A 25,376-nucleotide genomic window follows, 5' to 3' on the forward strand; every position below is an offset into this window, starting at 1 on the left:
CCTCTGATCTTCCCTAAATGCCTGCTGGAGGCAGTAATGGGCTGGATGATGGATAACAAATTGAGATTGAATCCAAATAATATGGAGGTTTTGACTGTGGGTGGCCAAGACCCAAGAGTTGGTTTAGATCTGCCTGTTCTGGATGGGGTTACACTCCACCTGAAAGATCAGGTATGTAGCTTAGGAGTACTCTTGGATCCAAAGCTTTCCCTGGTTTCTCGGGTTGAGGCAGTGGCTAGGAGTGCTTTTTATCAGCTTCAGCTGATACATCAGCTATGCCCATTCTTAGAGGTGAATGACCTTAAAACAGTGGTACATATGCTGGCAACTTCCAGGCTTGACTACTGCAAAGAGCTCTATGTGGGGCTGCCTTTTTATGCAGTCCGGAAACTACAATTGGTACAGAATGCAGCAGCCAGATTGGTCTCTGGGACAACACGTAGGGAACATATAACACCGGTTTTGAAAGTACTGCACTGACTGCTGATATGTTTCTGAGTGAAATACAAAAGTGCTGGTTATCCTCTCTAATAAAACGCTTGGTGTCCGTCCGTGGACGGACACCAAGCGTGTGTCCGTGCCTCCCTGCCCTGTTCTGCGCCTGCGCAGAACAGGGCAAGGGAGACACGCTTGCTGGTACCAGGGAAAAAGCAGGAAAACACCAACGAGGAAAACAAGCCAGAAACACGAGCACCGGGAAAACGAACACCAACGAGGCCACCGGGAAAACGAGGACCAACCAGCAGGACCTGAACGAGACAAACCCCGAAGCAAACTCCGGGGGCCGAGTGGAGGCTGTTCCGAAAAAGCCTGACAGGGAGAATGCTGCCCCCGCCGCCGCCAAACTCCCAGCCTCCCTCCCAACTTCCAAAACCACCTTACCCTGTCCCATGTAAGCTGGATGATGAAATACCGGCATTGAAGAGGAAGTGAGGAGCACGCAGGCAGAGCTCCTCTCTCTGCACAGACTCTGCCCGAACTGCCGCTTTGGGCGGAAAGGACGCAAGAGGCGTCCTTTCCGTCCAAAGCGCCAGTTCAGGAAGAGGCATTGCAGAGAGAGAAGCACTGCTTGCAATCTTCTCTCTCCCTCTTCTATGCCAGTTTTCCTTCAGCCAGCTGAAAAGGGCCAGGGTGAGGTGGTCACTGAAGCTGGGAGGAAGGGTGGGAGTTTCGCTGCAACGGCGGGGGCAGCTTTAACCCTTTCAGGCTTTAACGGAACAGCCTCCGCTCGGCCCCCGGAGTATGGTCCCTGTCTCCCCGGTGCCGTCTCTGTCGCTCCTGCTCTCTTTCCCCCACCGCCTCGCCCCCCCCCGATCAGAACCACAACAACATAAAAGTAACACTAAGCACTACAACAGCCACAAAAAGTAACACAAAGCACAACACACTACATTAATTTAAAAAATAAAAAACTGAGGCAGTGGCCACAAGCGAGACCAGCACTCCCCCCCCCAACAGCACAGCATAAAAAACCCCACCCACACACACACATACACACACACAATGCATGAAAAGAGGGAGAATAGTCTAGCACCCGTTATTCTAACGGGCTTAAAAACACTAGTTACCTATAAAGCCCTTAATGGCTTAGGTCCAGGCTATTTAAGAGAGAGTCTCCTTTGCCATGAACCCTGTTACGATCTTCTGGAGAGGTCTGGTTAAGGTTGCCACCAGCTTGTCTGGTGGCAACTCAGGACCGGGCTTTCTCTGTGGCTGTCCCAGAGCTTTGGAATATGCTCTCTGCTGAAATAAGAGCATCTCCTTCTCTGTTTGTTTTCAGGAAGACCCTCAAGATTTTCATGTTTTCACAGGCTTTTAAATTAATTTTAATATAATTTGTTTTAATTAACTGTTTTATACTTTTTATTGTGTCTTGTGTATTTAAATCTGTGTTTTTAAAATTTTGTACACCGCCTAGAGATGTACATATCAGGTGGTATAAAAATATGATAATAAATAAATAAATAAATAAATAAATAAATAAATAAATAAATAAATAGCTAGCACTGATTGCATTCCCTCCAGGTCTGCTGCTAGACTTCTCAGTGATGAAGCAAGGAGGGTCTCTGCCTGAGATTCATAGTCTATAGGCTGCTCAGGGGCTGTGGATAGTTCACTCCCAGTCACATTGCATCATGGGAACCATAACTCTACCATTCCCACTATACAATTGCAATTGTAATTGAAAACACAAGCACAGGAGCATCCAGGCTTCACTAGAAACTGAAGGTTCTGATGAGTCAGCATTTGAACGAGCAAAAAGAGAGTGGGCAGGACAATAGTTGAGATAAAAGGGGTCCCAAACCTTTGATAATGCCATTATTGCTAGCACTGAGGTACTGCTTAATACAGGGATTCTCAATCTTGGGTTCCCAGATGTTGTTGGACTTCAGATGTTATTGGACTTTAACTCCCATAATCTCCAGCCCCAATAGCCTTTGGTTGGGGATTGTAGGAGTTAAAGTCCAATAACATCTGTAGACCCAAGGTTGAGAATCCCTGGCTTAATACAAAGTTTGCACAAGTTGTGACAGCACATAGAAATGTAACTGGTATGGACTGCATACACTACTAACAATCATAAGAAAATTGACTGATATGAAATAATCTTAGAACAAAAGCAGATACTATGGCAAACACTGGGTTGTCATGGGAAATAACTTCCCGGGTCTTCTTATCTCTCCCCATAATGCCTTGTGATACAAAATGTGTATGACACACTCTACTTCATTGTCTTCCACTTGCGAAAGCAACAGTTATAGCATGATAAACAGAGGAAGAGAATGAGACTGAGGTTCGGATTTTGATTAACAGCCTCTGCTGTTAACATCTATTTTCTTCCTTAATTTCCAGCTCTTCCAGCTGCTTAGAACACAGCCTTTCCAATGTCTGCTTGACCCCAAATTTCATCACACTTCCATCAACATTTATATGATCCGCCATCTCTCTGTAGGATTACCTTTCTGTGTTTTCCAAGATACCTCAGAGCTCCATTCACTGTAATAGCCAGAAAGGCCACTGTCTTGATTTGGTTTGCTTCGAATACGGGCAACGTAGATGCTCCCAGGCACAAGGTTATTATGCGGGAGGCTGCAGGAGGTTTTTGAGACCAACACAGAGGAAGATTTCTGGGAATGGAGAGAAAGATGGGCATGAAGAAAGGAAAGGAGGCCTTTCCATGGCCACAAAAGTTAAGACGAATGGCCCTTAAGACATTAATACTTTGCCACCTTGTTCCAACTTTACAACTGCATTTCAACATTACAACATTTGTTGTGGGAAGGGAAGCCCCATTAAGATGGCAGCTGGTGTGTGCTCTAGAGGAGGAGGCAGCAACAATGATGGCTCAGGCTCACATTGTTATTGAAACTGGCAGTCTTGGCAGCAGCAGTTGCTGCTGCATCTTAGCCTTCAGAGGGATTACTTCAGGCTGCTCAACATGGAAATGCCCTCCATCATGGTTATGGCATTTCCCTTTTCAGACGAGTGCCACTGTAACCATGAGCAGCATGGCGTGTGTGTGTGTGTGTGTGGGAGGTTGAATGATGCACCAAAGTGGTACTTCCAACCTGTTTTCATCATTGTAAGCATGTTCAGTGCCCTTTTTTGGTAACGTCTGTATAGTTTTCAGGAACCACTAAAGCTCTTCCCACAATTCATGAATAATACATTGGTCACCCCACAGACGATCGAGCTCGTAGCCTTGAGCGGCCAGGTTGGCCACACACATGACTGCCAGCTCCATCACGGAGCCAGCGGGGGCTGGAGGAACTGGGGGGCACACGGCCCCTGGAGGTCCCAGGATGCCCCGTGCGAGCATGTGGGGCATCCCAGAGAGACCTCCGAGCCCAGGAGGCTGCTTGCAGCCTCCCAGCCAGTGGTCTACTCATGTGTGTGCTGTGACGACACACGAGCAACACAATGAGGTTAATGGAGCACATGCTCCGTTAACCTCATTTAAGGGGAGGGTGTTTTAGGCGGGCTAGCCACCTTGGGAGCACTGGGCTTGCCTGCAAGCCTGGTGGTTCCCATGATCAACGGAAAGCAGGCTAAGGCAGCTTAGCTTGCTTTCCATTGATCATGGGAATAGCATCACTGTGTTGTAAATCTGAGGACTTCCTGTATTGGCTCCTTATGAAAGGAGCTCATCTTTGGCTCTTTTAAGGACAAAGAAGGCGATGTATATACTTCAAACACTATGCATCTGTATTAAAAGACAAACTGTCGACTTCAAATGAGAACTGGGCATTACAAGGAAGTTTAACAGAAGATAACATATCTAGCTCTCTACCATTTCCTGTTTAGGTTTCTGTTAAAAGCATTCGGAAGTGATGACGTATGGGATATACAACAAAAGCTCACAGCACAATAATTTGTTAGTCTTGAAAGTATTTCAGGATTCTTGGTCATTTTTACTGCTACAAAAACAGCCTGTTCACATACGTTTTCCCTAATACGGCATATAGCAGTCAGGGGGAGCAATTTTTATTGGGAAAATGGTACAGAAAACAGGGTTAACTCCCCTCTCTCACAACACCATGATCCTGATCCTGCTGCCCTAGCTGTTATTTGCCAAAGTTTTAAAAGATAGAGGATCTCCACTATCATGCCTAGTGTAGCCATAATATGGCTACACTTATGGAATCCATCTAAGACATGTAAATGCTGGAACTCAGCACAAATGCTCTGTCTGGCCTTAACTGCTTTCATTGCTGATATATTATAGCTACTTTTGCTGCATAATATACTGGTCACTTTGATTTTTATTAGTTGCATTACATAAGGAGAAACAGACATGCTGCCATGAGTTTATGGGCAGCTTCGCAGGAGCACAGAGAAGTCCAGTTTTCAGGGAGTGCATGCTCCTGGGAGACGTATCGTGTCACCAGTCACCAGTTCTCAAAGGCCTCCATCTGACTTTCGTCACACTTCTCCACCCAATTTCAAATCTTGATTACAGAAGATGGGCAAAAGTTGGGCAGAGAGCTCGGGAACTGGCAGTTGAAGCATTCACACAACATGCTTACCAGAAGCATGCATTCCCCAAGAACCAGACTTCCCAGTGATCATGTGAAGCTGACATATAAATGATCATAGATACCTGCCAGGGCTCCCAGCTCCGTTTGTAGGCTACTTCAAAGTCCAGGGCATCTTCCAATGAATTGATTCTCTGAGTCCTACCACCAGGTTTCCATGTCAGCAAGAAGTAACCTTTTTTGACACTGACATTTAGTTCCTTTGGGGGAGGAGGCTGGACTGAAAGAGTGAATTTCAAAAAGGTGCAGGTTAATCTTTGGCTCATATGAAAAGGGCCAGATCTACCAAGGATGATCAGAAGCAGAAGAGGTGGTGCTTTTGTACTTTTAATTGTTGTGCAGAAGAGCGAATTTCAGTGGCTACAATTTTTCTGAACTTGTTACAATAAAATGCATCTGCCAAAACTCTTTCTTTTAGACCAGGGGTTCCCGACCGATGGTACTCCAGATGTTGCTAAACTACAACTCCCATCCTCTCCAACTACAATTTACTGTGTTTGGGGATGATGGGAGTTGTAGTTCAGCAACATCAGAAGTACCACCAGTTGGGAACCCTTGGTTTAGGCAACTGTTAACAATATAAACTGCTCACCTTAGCCACCTTCCTGATAGGCCATGGTGAGATGTCTCAGCACCTTGAGATTATCACCCACACTTATTCAATGCTAGGTTCGTTCTGAGGCCATTGTGAAAAGGAGGTGAATAAGGAAACAGGTTCCATAGAAATGAAAACTGCACCTCAGATGGTTGTGTGAAATGCTGTTGGAGAACAATCAGTGCATTCAGGGACCTGTGAATCTTAAATATTTAGGAAGCTGCCATATACTGTGTCAGACCATTGGTCCATCTAGCTCAGTATTGTCTACACAGACTAGAAGCAGCTTCGCCAAGGTTACAGGCAGGAGTCTCCCTATCTGGAGATGCCAGGGAGGAAACTTGGAACCTTTGGCATACAAGCATGAAGATGTTTTCCCCAGAATGGTCCCATCCCTAAAAGGAATATCTTATAGTGCTCACATGTCATCTCCCATTCAAATGCAACCCAGGGCAGACTCTGCTTAGCAAAGGGGACAAGTCAAGCTTGCTACTGCAAGATCAGCTCTCCTCCCCAATGGTGCACTTATTACACCCTAATTCTATGTCTCAGTAGTTTCAGCCGACCCCTATTCCAACAAGTATGCTTAGGATTTCAGCTTTGAGTTAGGATCAGTTCAAGAAGACAATGAACCCTTTCTCATGATCAGTGAGAAGGTCATGGCAGCGGGTGGCGGGGAAGCCAGCAGCAGCTCGCGTTCCCCACAAGCTATCTTGCTGTTGGGTCAGGGCAGGTCAGGGCACGCAATCCCACGTGCCCGGATGGTCCGCTGGGATTGGATGTATACTTTTGGTTTTATAAGCAATAGAATGTTCAGGTCTTATAATGGTAGAATGTAGAAACAACTCCTCATCTTAATTATACTGGCATTACTGTGCCGATATAATATAACCCCTGCTAACTTGGCAAAGAGGCACCTTTTAATGTGGTGATTCTCTTTATTTAGCAGGGGGAGAGTTACGTCCCTATCCACCCCCAGCACAGTACCTCCAGTGACTGTTGCTGGTATCTATCTTTTTAGATTGTGAGCCCTTTGGGGACAGGGATCCATCTTATTTATTTATTATTTCTCTGCCCTGAGAAATAATAAACCACCCTGAGCCATTTTTGGAAGGGTGGTATAGAAATTGAACCACCAATAACCACCATAAACCACAACAGTAGAGGAGGAGAAAAGAGGCCTTGAAGAATATATAAAGGACAGTGAAGAAGATGCACTTAAAATGGTCAATAACAAGAAACTATTAAACACCAATGAAACAAAGCAGGCTTACAAGAAAGAACAAGTCAAGAACCGAGCAGAAAAACGGAAAAATAAGCCACTGCATGGTCAATATTTGCACAATATAACCAAAAAATCAAACATCACCAATACTTGGCAGTGGCTTAAGAATGGCAACTTGAAGAAAGAAACAGAGGGTTTAATACTGGCTGCACAAGAACAGGCACTAAGAACAAATGCAATAAGAGCAAAAGTTAGCAAAATGCTAACCTGTCCAAGTGTCTCACCATTGATTGTTAACTGTGTACTCCACATGCTCTTTGCTTTTTTTTAATAAATATCTGAATGTTTTTGCTGACACCAGTTGTTTCTAAACATTTTTGTTTCATTATTATTATTTATTTATTTATTTACACAGTTGGACAGGTGTTATTGACTGGTTTGTTTTATCCAAACATCGAGTCCTTCCCAAGAACCTGGGATGGCTGAATTTTATTGTCAGTGTTGTTGCTGTTGTTGTAGATATTGTCGCAGAATATAGGCTGTTCCCAGTAAAGTTGCCTTTTGTAATTGGCTGATGGATTATTATTATACCACCCTTCCAAAAATGGCTCAGGGTGGTTTACACAGAGAAATAATAAATAAATAAGATGAATCCCTGTCTAAAATAAGATGGCTCACAATCTAAAAAGAAACACAAGATAGACACCAGCAACAGTCACTGGAAGTACGGTGCTGGGGGTGGATAGGGCCAGTTACTCTCCCCCTGCTAAATAAAGAGAATCACCATGTTAAAAGATGCCTCTTTGCCAAGTTAGCAAAGCAATTATTTCAACCTGAGTCTTTTTTACATCCAAGGCTACAGTTATAAGCAGGAAAAGCAACCTAGCACAGAAAAAAGTATATATTTTGAGAAAAGTAACTACATTCAGAGTTGTAGCTACTACTACCCATAGGTAATTGAAAGAGAACAGGAAGGCATGTAATTTAAACCCATAAGTAGTTATAAGCTAATTTTGGAGTTAAAATACATCATTCTTGGGAAAGTAAATTTGTAGACTGTTTAGTACTTCCCATGATCTTCTGACTGAGTTGTCCTTCATGCTTATTGTCTTACCCAGCTACTAAGTCATACTGGGAAATAAAAGGCTAAAAAGATAGAGCTTCAGCAAGATAAGGATCCTTCACAGTCTTGTAGTAGATCCTTACGTGAATCTCTGGGTTCTAAGCAGATACAGGGAAATGAAGTTTTATGAATCCATGCTTGTAATATTTATCATAGGAGATTTTAAGACACACCATTCCTGAGGAGGCTGACGTTCAGTTGGACTTCCAATTCCCGATCTGGTTTGAAAATGTAGGTATTTTCCGTAGAGGGAGCAAATTCTGACTGGTTTCTGTAGCAGCTCCAATTTATCCAAGAGTCATTTGATAGAGAATGGCATGTCATCTGAGCGAGGTTTCTGAAAGCACAGAAGAGCTTTGATGTAGTTACTGATCAACAAAGTTATCAGCTAGATCTATCCCAAGCTATTTTTAAAAGTGGAGAAGACCCAAGACACTTCAGTGCCAGAGGCCCAGAAAATAGTCTGAAGCAATGCTCCCTCTAACAGGGATTCCCAGATGTTGTTAATAACAACTCCCATAATCCCCAAGCAAAAGCCATTGCAGCAGGGGATTCTGGGAGTTGTAGTCAACAACATCTGGGAATCCTTGTTTGAGGGGACACTGGTCTGAAGGTGCATTCATGCAGCTCTGCTGCTGAAACTCAGCAGGACTGACCCTCACCCCTACTAACTGGGCAAGAGGCATCTCTGTAAAGAGGTGGCTCTCTTATATATTTAGCAGCAGGGAGCAACTGTCTCAATTCAGTCCAGCATATCATCTCTCCAGTGATTGTTGCTGGTGTCTCCTTTGTGTTGACATGGTCTTGAAGTTGTTTTAAGATTGAGAGCCCTTTTGGGACAGGGAACAAGTTCCTCATACTTTTTGCTATGTGAAACACTTTTAGATCTTTTTGTTCAAGATCTCCAAGGCGCTTGCATTTGGTTCCAAGGCAGCCTCCTGGTCTCTAGCAAATCTAAATAAAGATCCAAGCTACATTGATTATACACTCTTCAGATGAATTCCAACTATAAGAGGATAAACTTCTGGCAAGGCTTAACACACACAACAACAGTGTGTTTTTTCCACATGCATTTTATGGAAAGTGAACTGTTGAAAGAATGGAAGTGTAACTGTTTTATGAGGTTATGTTTCACTTGGTTATTGTTATAAATTATTGTGATTTTAAATGATTGCCATTTGTATAGGGAAAATAAATTCCTGGCTTTCCTACTTATAATACATTAGCATTTATGAGATAATAGAGAGTGGGTGGGTGGTTTTTTACACTGCATTTGGTTCCAAGGCAGCCTCCTGATCTAGCAAATCTAAATAAAGATCCAAAAGGTAGCTCCTTCCACTAATTAACATCACATGGGCTACAATAATGCTCTAGAATAGATCTAAGTCCTGATAATCTGGAAGCAGTCTTAATGACACTCTGTTTTATGTCTTTTTTAGCAGTCCACCACAGAGAAATTTAATGGGTGAAATGTTTTCTTTAAAAAGCTTCCTTCAAAGTCTTAGGGTCACTTTAAGAAGACAAAAACCTACATGGGTAACAGATGGGTAATAGTGTGTGTCAGGATGTTAGGGTACTCACGTGGTGATCCATGATGTGGAAATATGCTGTCCCTATAGCCGCATTCACATGTTATGTTCAACACTCGTACAGCAAGTGTAAAGTGTACACAGGTACAAATCTGTACACAGGTACAGGCATTCACACGTTATGTAAAACCCAGGGACAACAGCACACTTCCTGTTTGCACCATGCATTTGAGGGGCCTGTGCCCAGGTTCAGTTTTAACATGAGCACAGGCACAGTCATTCACACAAAAACAACAACAAATATTTATATACCGCTTTTCAACAAAAGTTTCCAAAGCGGTTTACATAGAGAAATAAGTAAGTAAGTAAGAAAGATGGCTCCCTGTGCGTATCTAGGGAAAATAGCGCCTAGGCCAGGGTTTCTCAACGTGTGTGTCCCCAGATGTAATTGGACTTCAACTCCCATAATTCCCAACCAAAGGCCACTGGGGCTGGGGATTATGGGAGTTAAAGTCCAATAACATCTGGGGACCCACGTTGAGAAACCCTGGCCTAGGGCAAGCACTGAAATTGCGCCCCCTGTCCAAACATCTAACACCCATCTTCCAGTTAACTTTACCATAATATCAGCTGAAAAATACAAGTCAAGCTCATTTATCTTTTAATATTTCAAAAGCTATTTAGCAGTGGATGCAGCCAGACCAAAAAATGCTGGAAAACTACAAATTTCAGTATGCAGGGGCTCATGAAATACCCAAATACTATGTGGAGGTGTACTTGGAAAACTAAACAGAAGTGCCTGTCTAATTCTCTACTATGCATTGTAGCATCACTATTACATAAATTTTAAAAATAAATGGAGAATTTTACTTTTCCCAGATACTCTGAAAATAATTAAAGGATATGCAGAGTAAACTGTGTCACTGCTTGGAATATATTCTAGTATTTCAGAAGGACAGTTAAAATGAGAGAAAGAGAGCAAGAAACTCCCAGTGGGCCTTAATACTAAGAATTTCACACTGATTCAGAGACAAACTCACCATTAATAGCCATATTATTAAGACATCACATTTAACTCACTTATCATAAGAAGCAAAGTAAGAGCAAATGAATACAATCCTAGATCATAAGCTTCAGCTCAGTATTCACAAGCCCTGATTCTCTGTACATAGTGCCAAACTGAATATGTGTACAGTGACCTATATTATGTTAAATTAAAAAAAAATACCTGTAGCCCCTTCGGGGGGCTTCCTAAAGGCCATGGGGGGGTCTGCAAAGGTTCCCCCTCCCCCTGATGGCCTCTTAATTCACCGCTGCAGCCTGTCCCGGGCTGAGGGCCTCATAGGGACCATTAGAGCATATGTGGTGGCCATTTTTATATATATATATATATATATATATATATATATATATATATATATATATAATATGGCTGCCAAAAACAAAATGGCCACCGCTCATGCTCAATTGGCCTCTGCGAGGCCTGGCATGGCCTAGGGCCTCACAGAGGCCATTTTAGCATGCACAGTGGCCATTTTGTTTTTGGCAGCCATTTTTAATTTTTTTTTAATTTTAAAAAATGGCGCCCCCTTCAAGTGGCGCCCAGGGCACATGCCCTGCCTGCCCTACCCTAGATATGCCCCAGCCTGTCCCCAAAGGGCTCACAAACTAAAAAAAGAAACATAAGATAGACACCAGGAACAGTCACTGGAGGTACTGTGGTGCTGGTGGATAGGGCCACCAGTTACTCTAGTCTCCACCTGCTAAATAAAGAGAATCACTGTGTTAAAAAGGTGCCTCTTTGCCCAATTAGCAAAACATGTATGGGTATACAGACATGTACAACATAAGGTCTGAATGGGGCTTATTTTAAACTGTTGGGTAAGAATTAGTCTCTGACAGACTTTGCCTGCTTCTCTTCCTCACCAGACATCCTTTTCCTGTCAGGCTATCGCAATTCCTCTTTCAAGAGAAAGCAGAAGAGGAAGGTGGAGAGAGACATCCCCTTCTTCTGAAGAAGACCACAAAAGGATCATCCTCTATTTCTTACTGACTCTCCCCTTTTCATAACAGCAAACATTTTGTACATTACTGGTTAGCATGTGGTGGGGAGAATGTGGTTGAATGTGCCAACCCTGCCAGACCTTCACACATTCTTTGAAAGGTCCAGATAGAACGTCTGCAGTAATAACTCCTGATAACTTGGCCAAGAGGCACATTTCAAAATGGTGGTTCACTTTCTATTTAGCAGAGGGAGAGCAACTGGCCCTATCCATCCCCAGCACAGCATCTCTCCAGTGGCTGTTGCTGGTCTCCACCCTGTGTTCCTTTTTAGATTGTGGGCCCTTTGTGGACAGGGAACCATCTTCTTATTCTTTTTCTATGTAAACTGCTTTGAGAACATTTCCACTGAACAGTGGTATAATCACAACTGTTTGTATGTAAAGACCTCTCACCATGTGATCAGGAGCTGTGCTCCTTGTAACAGGGACCCCCCCCCCCCGAGAAATTGTTGACTACAACTTCTGGCATCCCCAGCTGCAACAGGCTGGGGATGGTAAGAGTTGTAGAAACAACATTTGGAAATCCCCGTTACAGGGAGCACTGATCAGGAGCCCTGCTTCTTCAAGATTTTGACTCATACAGACAGCCCTGTGATTATATGGTGGGATGTGCATAGGCCCTGTGCTGATTATGATCCCCATTCATTGAACATGAACATGTCTTTGCAGCAGGCATATACCCTAATGCAATGGAGAAGGAAGTTGTCTTTCACTTCTCTTCTGATGCAGGCTTCCCATTCTTTGTACAATGACCATTCTGCATTCTCAATGGCTTCCCCTTTCCCCAAGGAACTCTATGAAGAGAGCAAAGGGTCTCTAACAGTGTTAACTCTAACAAGGATCCCCAGATGTTGTTCACTACAACTTCCAGAATTCCCAGCTGCTATGGCTTTTGCTTGGGGGTTATGGGAGTTGTAATCCACAACTTCTGGGAATTCCTGTTAGAGCAGGGTTTCTCAACGTGTGGGTCCCCAGATGTTATTGGACTTTAACTCCCATAATCCCCAGCCCCAGTGGCCTTTGGTTGGGAATTATGGGAGTTGAAGTCCAATTACATCTGGGGACCCACACGTTGAGAAACCCTGCGTTAGAGGGAACACTGGTTCTCTAACAGATATTCCCTGCCTCCTCACCAAACTACAGTTTTTAGGATCCCTGGGGGGAAAGTCATGGTAATTAAATGGGTATAAAACAGGTACCTTGCAGGACATATGCCCTGAGTGGCAGCACCTTTAGTTTCTCTTCAGCTCCACACACTTCCCTTATTCAGGGAAAAGCATATGATTGTAGAGCAGGGATTGTGGAGCAGGTCCGGTCCTAACCGGCTGTTGTCAGACTATAAAGCCCATCATCCCCAGCCACAATAAATCAAGGCTGGGGGGTGATGGGAGTTGTAGCCCGACACCAGTTGGAGAACCTCTGTTTGGCCACCCCTGTTGTAGATGGTTAGTGCTGTTGTTAGATGGTTAGCCATGAAAAGAGTCCTTTGTCTGATAGCAGCCTTAGGCACGCACAGTGGTCCAGGACTGGAGTGGGGGCACTGGGAGGGCGGTGGAATGTATGTGGGGAGGGCGCTGGGTTTTAATTTGGATATATGTGTTAGGAAATTAATAAAATACTTATTTGGCTCTGGAATAGGATGGCGTTCTCTGTCCTGGAATCCTGGCAACATAAAGTTAATAAGGAAGTACGCTGTTAAATGTTAGTGGTCTCCAGCATTCCTTCACATTACTCAACAATGAGGAAGTGGTGTGGTACTCACAAATCATAATTGTCTTTATGAAAAAGTGTCATCTTGATCAGGTTCCATGCATCCCTGCTTTCCAACCAAGTACAGGCGGTATATGATGTGTAGTCATTGAAACAGTGGAGGGTTTGCATCAGTGGGCTCTCTGAATACAACAGAAAATTTTCCTCAGGAGTTACATAATAGATACATATTAAACAGCATCTTGTAGGGGAAGAGCAAAAGGTGGGGAATAAAGGGTTAATGAATAATAAATCCTTAAATCTCTTGCATGTTGCTCACAGATTTAAGGAAAGTATATATTCTTTGGTCTCAGTCTCATAATCTTGAGGATAGTGGAGAGAAAATAAGTCTCCTTGAGTAACTTTTAGTGCTTTTTCTTCAGATATATGTACAAACTTGGATATCAAGCCACCCTCCAATCTCCTTCAAGTCCATCCCCCATCCATAAAACTAAACTACCTGCAGCCCAATCCAAAACCTGTTTAGGAAGCAGGCTCCACTGAATTGAATGGGACTTTCCCCTCTGCATATGCATAGCATTCTAGCTATGCGGTACAAGCCTTTGCATGCTTACTCAGAAGTAAATCCTACTATATTCAATGGGATTTACTTCCAAGTAAGTAGGCACAGGATTGGAGTCTACTTCAATCTCCTAATCATGAAATGCATCATCACTGCATTTCTCTGTTTTTGAACATTTAAAAACAAACAAACAAACAAAACCCATAGGGACAAAATGGCCCCTTAATCTGGACTGGATATGTGGCTCAGGGAAAGAGGCATTAACCCATTTCCCCTGCACCATTTTCCTGATGAAAATCCTCCCCGTCCAATGGCGGAGTCAGACCGCGAGTGCCCCCCATGCCCGGCTGCCACGGCGGCCCCTCTCACCCCACCCCCACCCCTGCGTCTGCCCCTGTGTCAGATGTCAGACGCAGTGGGCGTGGTCTGGCTCCCAAACGGGGCTGTGCGGCCCCAATCGGGAGTTAGAGCCAGGCCGGCGCTGGAATTGCAGCATGGCCAGGAGCAGCTCTTCCCTGCCTTAAAGGCAGGGGAGAGCCGCTTCTGGCCATGCTGCAAATGCAGCGTTGGCTGTCCAGCTCTCTAATGTGACCCCGTGGCCCTATTCAGGAGCTAGAATGGGGCCAGCACAGCATTAAAGGCAGGAAAGAGCCACTCCTGGCCACAATGCAGCGCCAGCCATTTAACTCCTGAACGGGGCCATGCGACCCCACTCGGGAGCTAAACCAGCACCCCCTGCATCTGACATCAGACGCGGGCGGCATGTCGGGACCGCGAGGCGTGGCCCCTGAGAGGAGGCAGCCTGGGTTCCTGGGTGAACCTGTTCACCCACTGGTGGCTGCACCCCGTCTCCATTTCTGTTCTTTGCCCTGGGAAGACCATATATGATAAATAGCAGTTTAGGGGGCTTATTTTCAGCAGAAAAATGGTACAGAATAATGTTTTAACCCTTATCCAGTATGCTGTGATCCAAATCAAGGGGCCATGTGGCTGTTTTGTGTTGTTGTTTTTTAAGATGGAAATGCAATGAGACATTTCTCATCTTGCTTTGTTCTGCTGACATTGTTTTCTTAAGTCACCCCATCAATCACTTATCAATCTAAAATTGCTGCCAAAGTATCTCCTCTCCACCATCTTGGATTTTAGCCTCTACTTTGGGCAAGCAAGGAGGTCATTTAGAGCAGAGCTTAAATTCTGCTTTAAGCCCTTTCTCCTTTGTGTCCTTACAAGATATTTACCTGAATAGAAGATGGCCCCCTTGGAAAATGAAAGTTTAATACAGGTTATGCCTGTATTTACCCAAAAGGAAGAGGACTCTGAATCTAAGAGTCCCCTCCCCCTTCTAACATCAAAGATCTTGGTGGGCAGTAGTGGGGACCTAGCCTTGGATTCAGATAAATAAGGTACTACCTCTCCCATTCCATGACCCTTAATACCACATATTAACATACTTTTGTTATTGCCTTTTGTGACTGCGAATTCCTCCTTCAGCAGCTCCCTTGCCTTTGTTTTAGCAAGTGTTCCCTCTAATAGGGATTCCCAGATGTTGTTGACTACAACTCCCATAACCCCCAAGCAAAAGCCATTGCAGCTAGGGATTCTGGGAGTTGTAGTCGACAACATCTGGGCATCATTGTTAGAGGGAGCACTGGTTTTAGCCCAAGTCTCCACAAACCCTGTGTGCTTTCAAGCTTGGGCTTGCTGGCAATGGGGGATCACCACATAGGCAGTACAGGCAGCCACCTACGGTAGCAAATCTTGGGGAGCAGCATCTTGGGGGGAAACTTTATATATTTTTTCTTTAAAAAAAAAACCTTTTAAAATGCCGCTGTGTAGTGGCGGAAGCTCCAACTGCCTCCTAAACCATCACAGGAGGCACTGGAGGATGGTGGCGAAAGAGGCCCTCCCTCAAGCCCGGCTTACTTGCAAATGAGACAGATCGGGCAATTTCGGGCTTCTGCGCACGCACATACCTGCGCAGAGGCCCAACATTGCCCACTCTGTCTCATTTGTGAGTAAGCCGGACTTGAGGGAGGACCTCTTTCGCCACCGTCCTCCAGTGCCCGACCTCACCTCCTGTGATGGTTTAGGAGGCAGGTGGAGCCTTCGCTGCTACACAGAGGCATTTTTAATGATAAAAGACAGCAATAAGTTTCCCTCACCTCTCCAAGCCCCCTTCCTCTTGTCTCTGAGGCGGCAAATCTTTGGCTGCCTATGAGCAGAGGAGAGCTGGAGAGGAGAGCTGGTCTTGTGGTAGCAAGCATGACTTGTCCCCATAGCTAAGCAGGGTCTGCCCTGGTTGCATATGAATGGGAGACTTGATGTGTGAGCACTGCAAGATATTCCCCTCAGGGGATGAAGCCGCTCTGGGAAGAGCAGAAGGTTTCAAGTTCCCTCCATGGCAGCATCTCCAAGATAGGGCTGAGAGAGATTCCTGCCTGCAACCTTGGAGAAGCCACTGCCAGTCTGTGAAGACAATACTGAGCTAGATAGACCAATGGTCTGACTCAGTATATGGCAGTTTCCTATGTTCCTATTAATCCACCCCTGCTTGCTGGTAGACACTCTGACTAAAGTCTCTGTGGTGTCTCCCAGCTGAATACCAGTATGTGTGTCCTACCATGCTCCCTAAACCCAGTTCATGACACGCTCTGGCCTCAAGCCCTACTTGGAACCACCAGGTACCCACTAGGCAGCACTGAGATGCGATGGGACTGCCCAGATTAGGGTGGCATTCCACCCAGGCCCAGCAGCCTTCAAAGTCCTCTAGACATCACCAGAGGTGCTCTTACCCCTGGACTTCCGGGCCAAAGTCCAGGGCCTCTACAGCCCCCCAAATCCTCTTTAGACTGTCCTGGGTGACGTGGTTGCCCAGTGGAGCATGATGATGCTTAATTTGCAGGGGGTGGGGCTCCAAAGGCCTTTAGGTCTCGTCCAGGTTCCAAAATTACCTAGGTGCACCTCTGGTCATCACGAAGGTCTTATAGTGGTGTGGCATCCAGATCTCCAGCCAGAGACTCACCCCTCCCCTTCTGAGGTTTTTCTGCTAAGTATAAACTGTTCTTTCTCATTCCTTCCCTCCCTTCTCTTTCTCTTTCTCCATTTCCTTTTTCAATTTCAACTTCCTTCCAAGAGGCTTGATTTCAGTCGGTCATGCCCTGTCTCCCCTGTTAGCCCCAATTAATTTCCTATTCAGTTGGGGCTATTCCTGAGCGATTTAGCCAGGATGTCATCCATTACATTGACAGTATCAGTCGAAAGCTATATATGGCAATAAACCACTTACATTTGGCCAGTAGCAGCAGGGGCCAAGCCTGACCATCTAGCATTGTATAGGACAGCAGGGTGGGGGCTGTGCAAGTAGGCAATTAAAATGTCCCTTTTCTCTCCATGTCCCCCACCCCCACCGCAAAATCATTAACTCCCAAGCAGCCACATGGGCTGAATGGCAGTGTAAGGCTCCTGTTCCAGGAAGGCTAGAACCCCAAACAGGAGCTCCCTGTTAGAGGGTGGAACGGATACCTTGCAACAGTGTTCCCTCTAACAGGGATTCCCAGATGTTGTTGACTACAACTCCCAGAACCCCCAAGCAAAACCATTGCCGCTGGGGATTCTGGGAGTTGTAGTCAACAACATCTGGGGATCCTTGTTAGAGAGAACACTGCCCTGCAATCAGTGTTTCCTGTAAGAGGGATTCTCAGATGATGTGGACTACAACTCCCATCATCCCCAGCCAGAGGCCATTGCAACTGGGGATTGTGAGAGGTGTAGTCAACAACATCTGGAGATCCCTGTTACAGGGAACACTGCAGCAATATTTTGCAGCAGGTCTCATTTTCATTGTGCCAGTCTTGGGTGAGAAGAGAAACCAAGGAGAGAAACACTGGAAAGAACTTGAAAGCAACTGAAGGAGGGGGAAAGGGAAACAGAGAGAAAAGGCAGAGAAAATTAAAAAAATAATGCAATTAATGCAAAACCCACTTCGAGCTACAGCGCTATAAAAGGTGAGTCTCAAAATAAGGAGGATGCTGCAGAACTTCATGGTCTTCCGGCCTCTCTTTTCCGCAGAATAATTGTCTTGTGGCAGGAGAGAATTCCTTGTGTTGAGTGCCAGCGGCCACCTTCCTGGTGACTACTCACTTTGCAGCTCTTCCTGGGTCAGCAGCTGAACTGTAGGAATAGAGATGTTCTTTGAAAGAAAGGCCAACCTATTTATTTTTATGTATGTATTTGTTACATTTTTAAACCACCAATAGCGGGTATATGATGATGGTTTACCTAGTATTTTCTCCCCACCTAGAGCCCTAGTTTTCACATTTTATTCCTTTAAGAAACAATTTCCACACCAACTTGCTTGCCAAGAAAGAGACTTCTGAACATCTGCCTCAGAAATGTCATTTGTTGCAGAGGATTCTGGGACATGTGTAACCATTCCATGAGGGGCATTCATCAGGCTGATTTGATCTCACCATCACCTTGGGTGAACTGAAAACTTTTTGCCAAGGAAGACTGAGATCCGGTTTCAGGAGCTGAGCAGGAAGAGCGGGCTAAAAGCTGCCTCCCGGCTCCGGGGTTCTCGCCAGCTTGCCCTACGTGCTCGCACAGGGCTTGCTGGAGCTTGCGGGGGCCAATTGCCCTCCATCACGGAGCCGGCAATCGTGTGGGCGGCCAATCCGGCCACCAAGGGCTCTCGCCCTGCTTGTGTGCGGGGAGAGCGGGCTTAGCCCTCTCTCCCCGCTGAGCTCCTGAAACCGGGTCTCACTGATCGTGAGACTCAGTTCAGTGTTAGGCAAGTTGTTGGAAAACGTCATTTGCCTTTGCCAAACTTCTCACTAAGAATCCCACCAAAATTCTAATGAGCAGAACTTCAAGAACAGTTCTTGAAAACCATTGCCTCAAACTTCTCCCACTTTTCTTTTTAAAAAGGGCTTCCTGTAAGGTCAAGGGAAAGAGAAGCAGAAGGGTGAAGATACCACCAAAAAAATGAGAGGGGACACCATAGTAGCAGAGTTATCATGAGGCTAGTTGGCTTTAGACTCCTAATTAAGTTGTGAAAGTGCCCTGATAAATATTGTTTAATCTGAAATTCATTGGGCCTATTAAAAATGACAGCGAGGCAACTAAGAGCCCTCTCTCATTTTTTGTTTCCAGTAAGGTCAGCAGAAATTACAGGGAAGATCACCATTCCTGCATACTTGTTTGTATAACCTATAGAAAACTGTTTCTCTCCAAGTCATACAACTCCTTTGCCTTTTAAATAGAGAAGTGAAAAGAGACAAGACAACTCTGCTGAGTAAATCAGGGACTCCTTCTCATGACATTTGCTCTCTGAGGAATTTCCTTAAGTTTTGCTCAGTGGGTGAAACTCCTTGATCACTCAGGACCAAACTCGATATGATGTGGGAGATCTGTGATCAGATCTCTCAGTGTCCTCCTTTTCTTTCCTCACAAGCATCTGTGGTGGTCAAATTGAATTGGGGCTGTGATGCTGGAGGAGGGTGGCTTGTGAAGTGCCAGGAAGGTTCGTGCCCTGTACATGAACAGCTGCTCGTTGCTGGGTGGCCGGGTCAGCCGCCCAGACGAGCGGCTGCTCCAGTCAGGAGCTCCTGCACCTGGCCAAGACTCCGTCAGGAGGTTCGGGGATTGGGAGAAGGAGAGCGCTGCCATGCGGTGCATTCCTGGGGTCCCCCTCCCCCACCACCCCGAGTGTGCCAGCAGCCACGTCTGACACACGAGCAGAAAAACAAGGTTAACAGATCACTTGCTCCATTAACCATGTTTAAGAGGAAGAGTTGTCAGGCTCACCTGCGACCAGTGATTGGTTACAACAGTCACTGAAAACCGGGCTGGGCTCCCCTAGCCCAGTTTTCATCAATCGTCAGAATAGCTCCAGTGAGTGTGTCAGTGAGGACTTACAGTTTGGAAGCACTTTTTATCTCTCTGTGACTCTAGTCTTTTTTTCTGTCTCTGTGAGGTCTCATTCCCTATGCTTTCCAATGGGAGAGCTTTTCCCGATTTTCTGGGAAAGTAATGAATTTTTCCTGAATTTTTGATTCTTTTGAGTGAGGTCTGGAGTGAGGTCTGGAGCCTACCTGCGAAAAGAGCACATTTCTAACTTTTGTGGTTCAGTGTGTGAGTTTTATATCAGTTAATGAGTCAGTCAGTGAGGCCCAAGTAGCTTTATATTATAGAAGATATTGAAGACCTGGTACCCAGGACAAGTGCCCCACTGCTCCACAGGGCGGAAAGGCCTGGGGTGCTGCTATGTGCAGGGCTAGCTGCTTTTTCAGAGAGTCTGCAGATGGGGAGTCATTTCATCCTCTTCGATATGATCTCCTATACTAATGCTGAGATAGTGAGTCACCTGAGGAACAAGCATAACAAAAATCTCACTGACCCTGTCGTTTAATTTTCCATGACAATAATTTCCTTACCTGAACCAAGAGATGTAATGGACTCTTCTGGAGCCAGCAAATAGTTGAAATATCCCAGTCCTCCTTTGATGCCAGCTGAAGACATTCCAGGGGTCCAGGAATCCCCCACTTCTAAACTCTCAAAAAAACCCCAACCCCTTTCATTAATTAATTTAGTGCCAGAGAGTGGGCATATACCTTCGAGAATGATCAGCTTCCATGGCGTATGAATTTATTCATGTCTCTCCCCAGCTCCCTTTTCTCAAGAATATCTGTTTATCTTCACTTCTGACAAAGAGGGAAGTCCTTTTGTTTTCGTTTTATCTGTGCAATAATATTTGTCACACAGCTGGGAAGTGCATCTCCTTCCTTCCCATCAGCCTCAGCTAGTTTAGATGATCTTTCTGACCGGCCTCATTCCTTCCCACATGCTAAAGATGTGAGTGCCCCATGCTGGAGCCCTGCCAGATGGTGATTTTTCTTTGGATGGGCAGGTGTGCACTCATATATTGTCCACATTTACATCAAAGTCCCTTGAGCTGTGGGGGAGCACTCCATACATGACCTGGGTTTTTCATTGCTCATTGAAGCTTAGTTTGGTTTATGTCTGGGGTAAAAAATTCCACTTTTTGCATTGGGTTTTAGGGCAAATTTGAAATATCCAATATGCCCCATAACTCTCAGGATTTCACCCCTCTTCATGCTGCTGTCTGCACCGCTTCCCCACATCCACCTTGCCACTGCCCTGCACCTGCCACTGCCCTGCCATTATTTGTCATCCTCACAGCTGGGGGGTGGGCGTGAGCAGCCAAGCAGAGCAGGCTTCTCCTCCCAGTGGCGGCAGCAGCAGTGGCAGGCTGCAGATGCAGTGGTTGGTCGGTCTGTCGGCAGGCGCACCTGTGCAGTGGGTAATCAAGTGTCACAGGCCTGTGATTTCACAGGCATGCAATGCTCCTCACCGCTCTGCCCTGCCCCCCAGCAGTGAGTATGGCAAATATCAGCCGGGCGTGCGTGGGGAAGCGGCACAGCAGCGGGGCTCTGGGGAGGCTGCCTGATCATATGGAGCACTCCCCCTGGCAACAGGAGCAGCAGTAGAGGTAGCCACGGGAGCCTCGCAGTGGTGGTGGGGGGCTCCAAAGCCCTTCAAGTCCGGACTCCTTTTTGCCCTAGGTGCGCCACTGAGAACAAGATCTCACCTGCCTTCTCAACCTCCATGCATTGATTCCCAGAGCTCCGTACAGAGCTTGTGTGAGTTGAAGCTGTATGCATGTAGCCATCTGTAGCCTGCAACTTCACAAGGAAGGTCATCAGTCATCATCATCATCATCAGTATAGTTTGTCGATGTGCAGGCCCTGTCAGAAGCACCAATCAATGCATGGAAGTTAGGGGCAGCCAGAGGGAAAAGGATGACGCACATTTGCAGATGGGGAGTACAAAAGAAAGCAATGGTCCCTCAGCCAAGATGCTCACACTGCTGCGGCCTTCTCCTGGTACGCCGATCAGCAAATGGGAGCATCTCCCAGAGGCCCAATGATGAAGCAGCGACCACTAGGGGACTCTCCCATCTGTGGGGTGGGGGTGGCAGAAAAAGGCAGGTGGTGGCAAGAAAAGGCAGTAGTGGCATGAGCCAAGAGTTCGATGACAAGGCTAACCCCCCCACCCACACACACACACTCACAGGTGAGTACTAGGGCTTCAAGGGTTAGCTGGGTGGGCCCTCTGATGGGACTTGGGGCCCTGGGCTGGTGCCTGACCTGGATGACCCCTGGAGCTGTCATGTCAGCAGCATAACAGATGTCCTTAAAATTCTGCCTCCTGGTTGCACTATGGCGAGAGATGAGGCTCATATTGCCACCCCATTTCCCCTTTATCCATTCATAGGTAAAAATGTCTAAGTTGTAACATTCGTCTTTTCCACTTCAGCCACCCGGCATGTTGGAAGGAAGATTCTAAGCCAGGGCTTCTCAAATTTGGTTCTTCAGATGTTGGAGTACAACTCCCACAATAACCAGTTGTGGCTGGGGATGATGGGAGTTGTAGTCCAACAACATTTTGAGACCCAAGCCTGAGAGCCCTTGGCCTAAGCAAACGGAAGCATTTTGCTTTAAATGGCTTTACTTCGATAAAGGGATAAGAGTACAGACAAAATAATTTCAGGGTTTAAAGCAAAACATGTTAATGAAAAGAAATATAAATGATATATGTCCATCCTAACTAATTTGTATGGCCTGTTGTTCACCGGAGCATTTGTTTGTTTGTTTGTTTGTTACATTTCTATACTGCTTTTCTGCAAAAACTGTGTTCAGAGTGATGTACTAATTCAAAATCAGTTTGACATTGATAAAATACAATAAAAATAGCAATTAAAATACCACGGAAATAATATAGTAAAACACTGCAAAACCAGTTAGTGTAAGAGCAGCACTCCATATGGACCAAGGACCCCCTCCTGCTGAAGACTTATCTAAAAAGAACCATTTTGAATTAATACTTTTGGTAGCATAGGTTATAAAGGCAAACCCCTGGACCAATGAGAGGCAGGGAATTTCCAGTCTAGGAAGGAGGCTCGTCCTCTTAAACAAACATTCCAAGGCAGTGACAAAGGTTGTTCATGACATATATTTGGGGAGGGATCGTAGCTCAGTAGCAGAACACATGCTTTGTGTGCAGAATTTCCAAGTTTCAGTCAGTTGCAGGATCTCAGTGTCAGTGTCTATGGGCCACCTCCAGCCTCAGAGGCACGAGGCCTCTGAATACTAGTTGCAGGGGAGCAATAGCAAGAGAGAAGGCATGCCCTCACCTCTTCCCTGTGGGCTTCCCAGAGACATGTGGTGGGCCACTGTGTGAAACAGGATGTTGGACTAGATAGGTCTTGGACCTGCTCCAGCAGGGCTGTTCTTATGTTCTCAAGTAGCAGGGTTCAAAAAGACTCTTGCTTGAGAGTCAGCCAGAAAAGGCCCTTGCTTGTTGCCAGCCAGAGGACACAACCCTGGGCTAATCACAGCATGGTGAGGTGGTTAGATGAGAACTGGAGAGACCCGAGTTCAAATCCCCATTCAGCCATGAAACTCACTGGGTAACTCTCGGCCAGTCACTTATCTCTCAGCCTAACCTACCTCACAGGGTTGTTGTGAGGATAAACATAACCATGTACACCACTCTGGGTTCCTTGGAGGAAGTGTGGGGTATCTATTTTTAAAAATAAAGAAATGCACCAATGCTCTGATTTAATAGGAGGCAGAGGTATATGTTCATATTGTGTGTGTTTGGTAGAGAGTTCATATATTTCAAATGCAGAGTGGTGGATTTGAAACTTGATGACACCTAACTGTTATTTGTCTCCATTCACATCTTCTTTTTCTAATATTTTGAGTAGGTTTGATTGAATTCTTTATTTAGCTTTAAAAGAATACATCCGCTCCTTCAATTTCTAGTCAGTAGAAAGTAGAAAGCCTTGCCTGTGTCCGTGCCAGAAAGAAATGCTAATTGGTTGTGGAATTAAATTTGCATGGCTTATAAGTGCCAGTGCTTTTGCAATTAGGAGAAAGAGGTTTCAGCACACTCATGCTGGCATCAATGCTGGCCAAAGGTTATTCAAGCTGCAAAAACTCTCCTCTTCCATAACCTAAAAATGGCTGGGAAAGAGACCTTGTCTTCCACCGGAGTTCCTTCTAAAGTGCCTAGCACACTTGATGGCGCTGTGGAATTAATAAATAAAATCCTCATAGGAAAAGTGCACACAGTCCTTGATCCAGCACACACTTAGCTTATTTATAAGTAGGAAACCAGTTCACTGCAGTGCATGTTTATAGGCATCTTTTTTCGAGGGTGCATTTCTGTTGAAAAGAACCCTCATTCCAATTGCAATTTGCCTGTATAAGTAAGCAATCATCTTATTGTGGTGACCACTGGTCATACTATGGCATAACATCCCATGGCATAACATAAAAACTGTCATAAAAAGGGAAAACTCAGCATACCATAAAGTTACTTCAATGTTCAAGTTAAACTAAAACCAACGCTACAATTTAGAACAGGGCTTAGCAGCTATAAATTTCTTTATGGGTTTAAAAGAAAGCAAGGCAAAGGGAGCAACGTGACAATCATTTTGCTAGGGCTAGTGAAGTGCACTTAAAAAGACATGCACACCCCTGTCCCAGCTACTGAGATGAAACATGCATCTCCCCCATCCCAGCACATCCCCGTCACTGCTGAGATGGTTGTGTGTACATGCTGTTTGACAAACACAGTCATAGTCGGGAGAAGACAGCTGGTCTTGCAGCAGTGAGCATGAATTGTCCTTTTTGCTAAGCAGGGTCTGATCTGGTTTGCATTTGGGTGGGTGATGACATGTGAGTACTCTCTACTGCAAGACATGGCCCCTTGGGGCCATAGTTCAGTGGTAAAGCATCTGCTGCATGAAGAAGGTCCCAGGTTTGATCAGGAGCACACCAAGATGATTTGGGTGCCCAGACAGCCCAGCTCCCCCAGCCATGAGCCCTCCCATGTGCACAAGCCCCCCCACACACACACACAAGGGCTCCCAAAACCTCCTTTGGGGGGCCCACCCCGCCAAAACTCTGGGTTTTAAAAAAACGTTTTCCCCCTTACCACGGCTGAAGGTTGCCTGTGGGGTGTGTGTGGAGCAGTCCTTCTCCCTTCACCCCCCCTCCCTTGGCAGCAGAGAGACCAGAGGGACACTGGCCACGTCCGTTCAGGCCAGTGTCTTTAACAAAGGGCAAGGCGCGCTTGCGCAGTTGAGATCATGACAAGCCCCGAGTAAGGAGGAGGGGAATGTTTTTAAAAAAAACAACAACTGGAGGTTCAGTGGGGCGGGTGTGGGGTGGCTGCCAAGGCCCCGCGGCCATTTGGAGCCCCCCCCCCGGGACCTTAGAGGACCGGACCGGGTCCCCAAGGTCCAGGGGTTAGTGCAGCTCTGGGTTTGATTCCTGGAATCTCCAGGTAGGACTGGGAAAGGCCCCTGCCTGAAGCCTTGGAGTAGGTGCTGCCAGTCAATTTAGACCAGGGCTGCTCAACTTTGGCCCTCCTGCAGATTTGGCCTACAACTCCCACAGTCTCTGGCTACTGGCCACTCTGGCTAGGGGTTATGGGAATTGTA

The 25,376-nt window shown here is 45.8% G+C and overlaps 1 protein-coding gene across 3 annotated transcripts in view; it reads right to left on the reverse strand.

Moving 5' to 3' along the window:
* CSF2RB (colony stimulating factor 2 receptor subunit beta) overlaps positions 1 to 20,517 on the reverse strand; it is a 41,741-nt gene extending 21,224 nt beyond the window's left edge. The window contains exons 1-6 of one of the 3 annotated variants that reach the window (XM_053251668.1): positions 20,278 to 20,517; positions 17,825 to 18,013; positions 13,334 to 13,463; positions 8,153 to 8,316; positions 5,102 to 5,256; positions 2,960 to 3,128 (exon numbers count right to left, since the gene is read on the reverse strand). In XM_053251668.1, coding sequence (XP_053107643.1) covers positions 2,960 to 3,128; positions 5,102 to 5,256; positions 8,153 to 8,316; positions 13,334 to 13,463; positions 17,825 to 17,885 — 679 coding nt within the window. In that variant the 5' untranslated portion in view covers positions 17,886 to 18,013; positions 20,278 to 20,517. The remainder of the gene's footprint in view (positions 1 to 2,959; positions 3,129 to 5,101; positions 5,257 to 8,152; positions 8,317 to 13,333; positions 13,464 to 17,824; positions 18,014 to 20,277) is intronic. The other 2 variants (XM_053251667.1, XM_053251670.1) reach the window with 2 other exon arrangements.
* Between the last annotated feature and the right edge of the window lie 4,859 nt (positions 20,518 to 25,376).

This window comes from Hemicordylus capensis, chromosome 5 (genome assembly GCF_027244095.1).
Source record: "Hemicordylus capensis ecotype Gifberg chromosome 5, rHemCap1.1.pri, whole genome shotgun sequence".
Lineage (NCBI taxonomy): Eukaryota > Metazoa > Chordata > Lepidosauria > Squamata > Cordylidae > Hemicordylus > Hemicordylus capensis.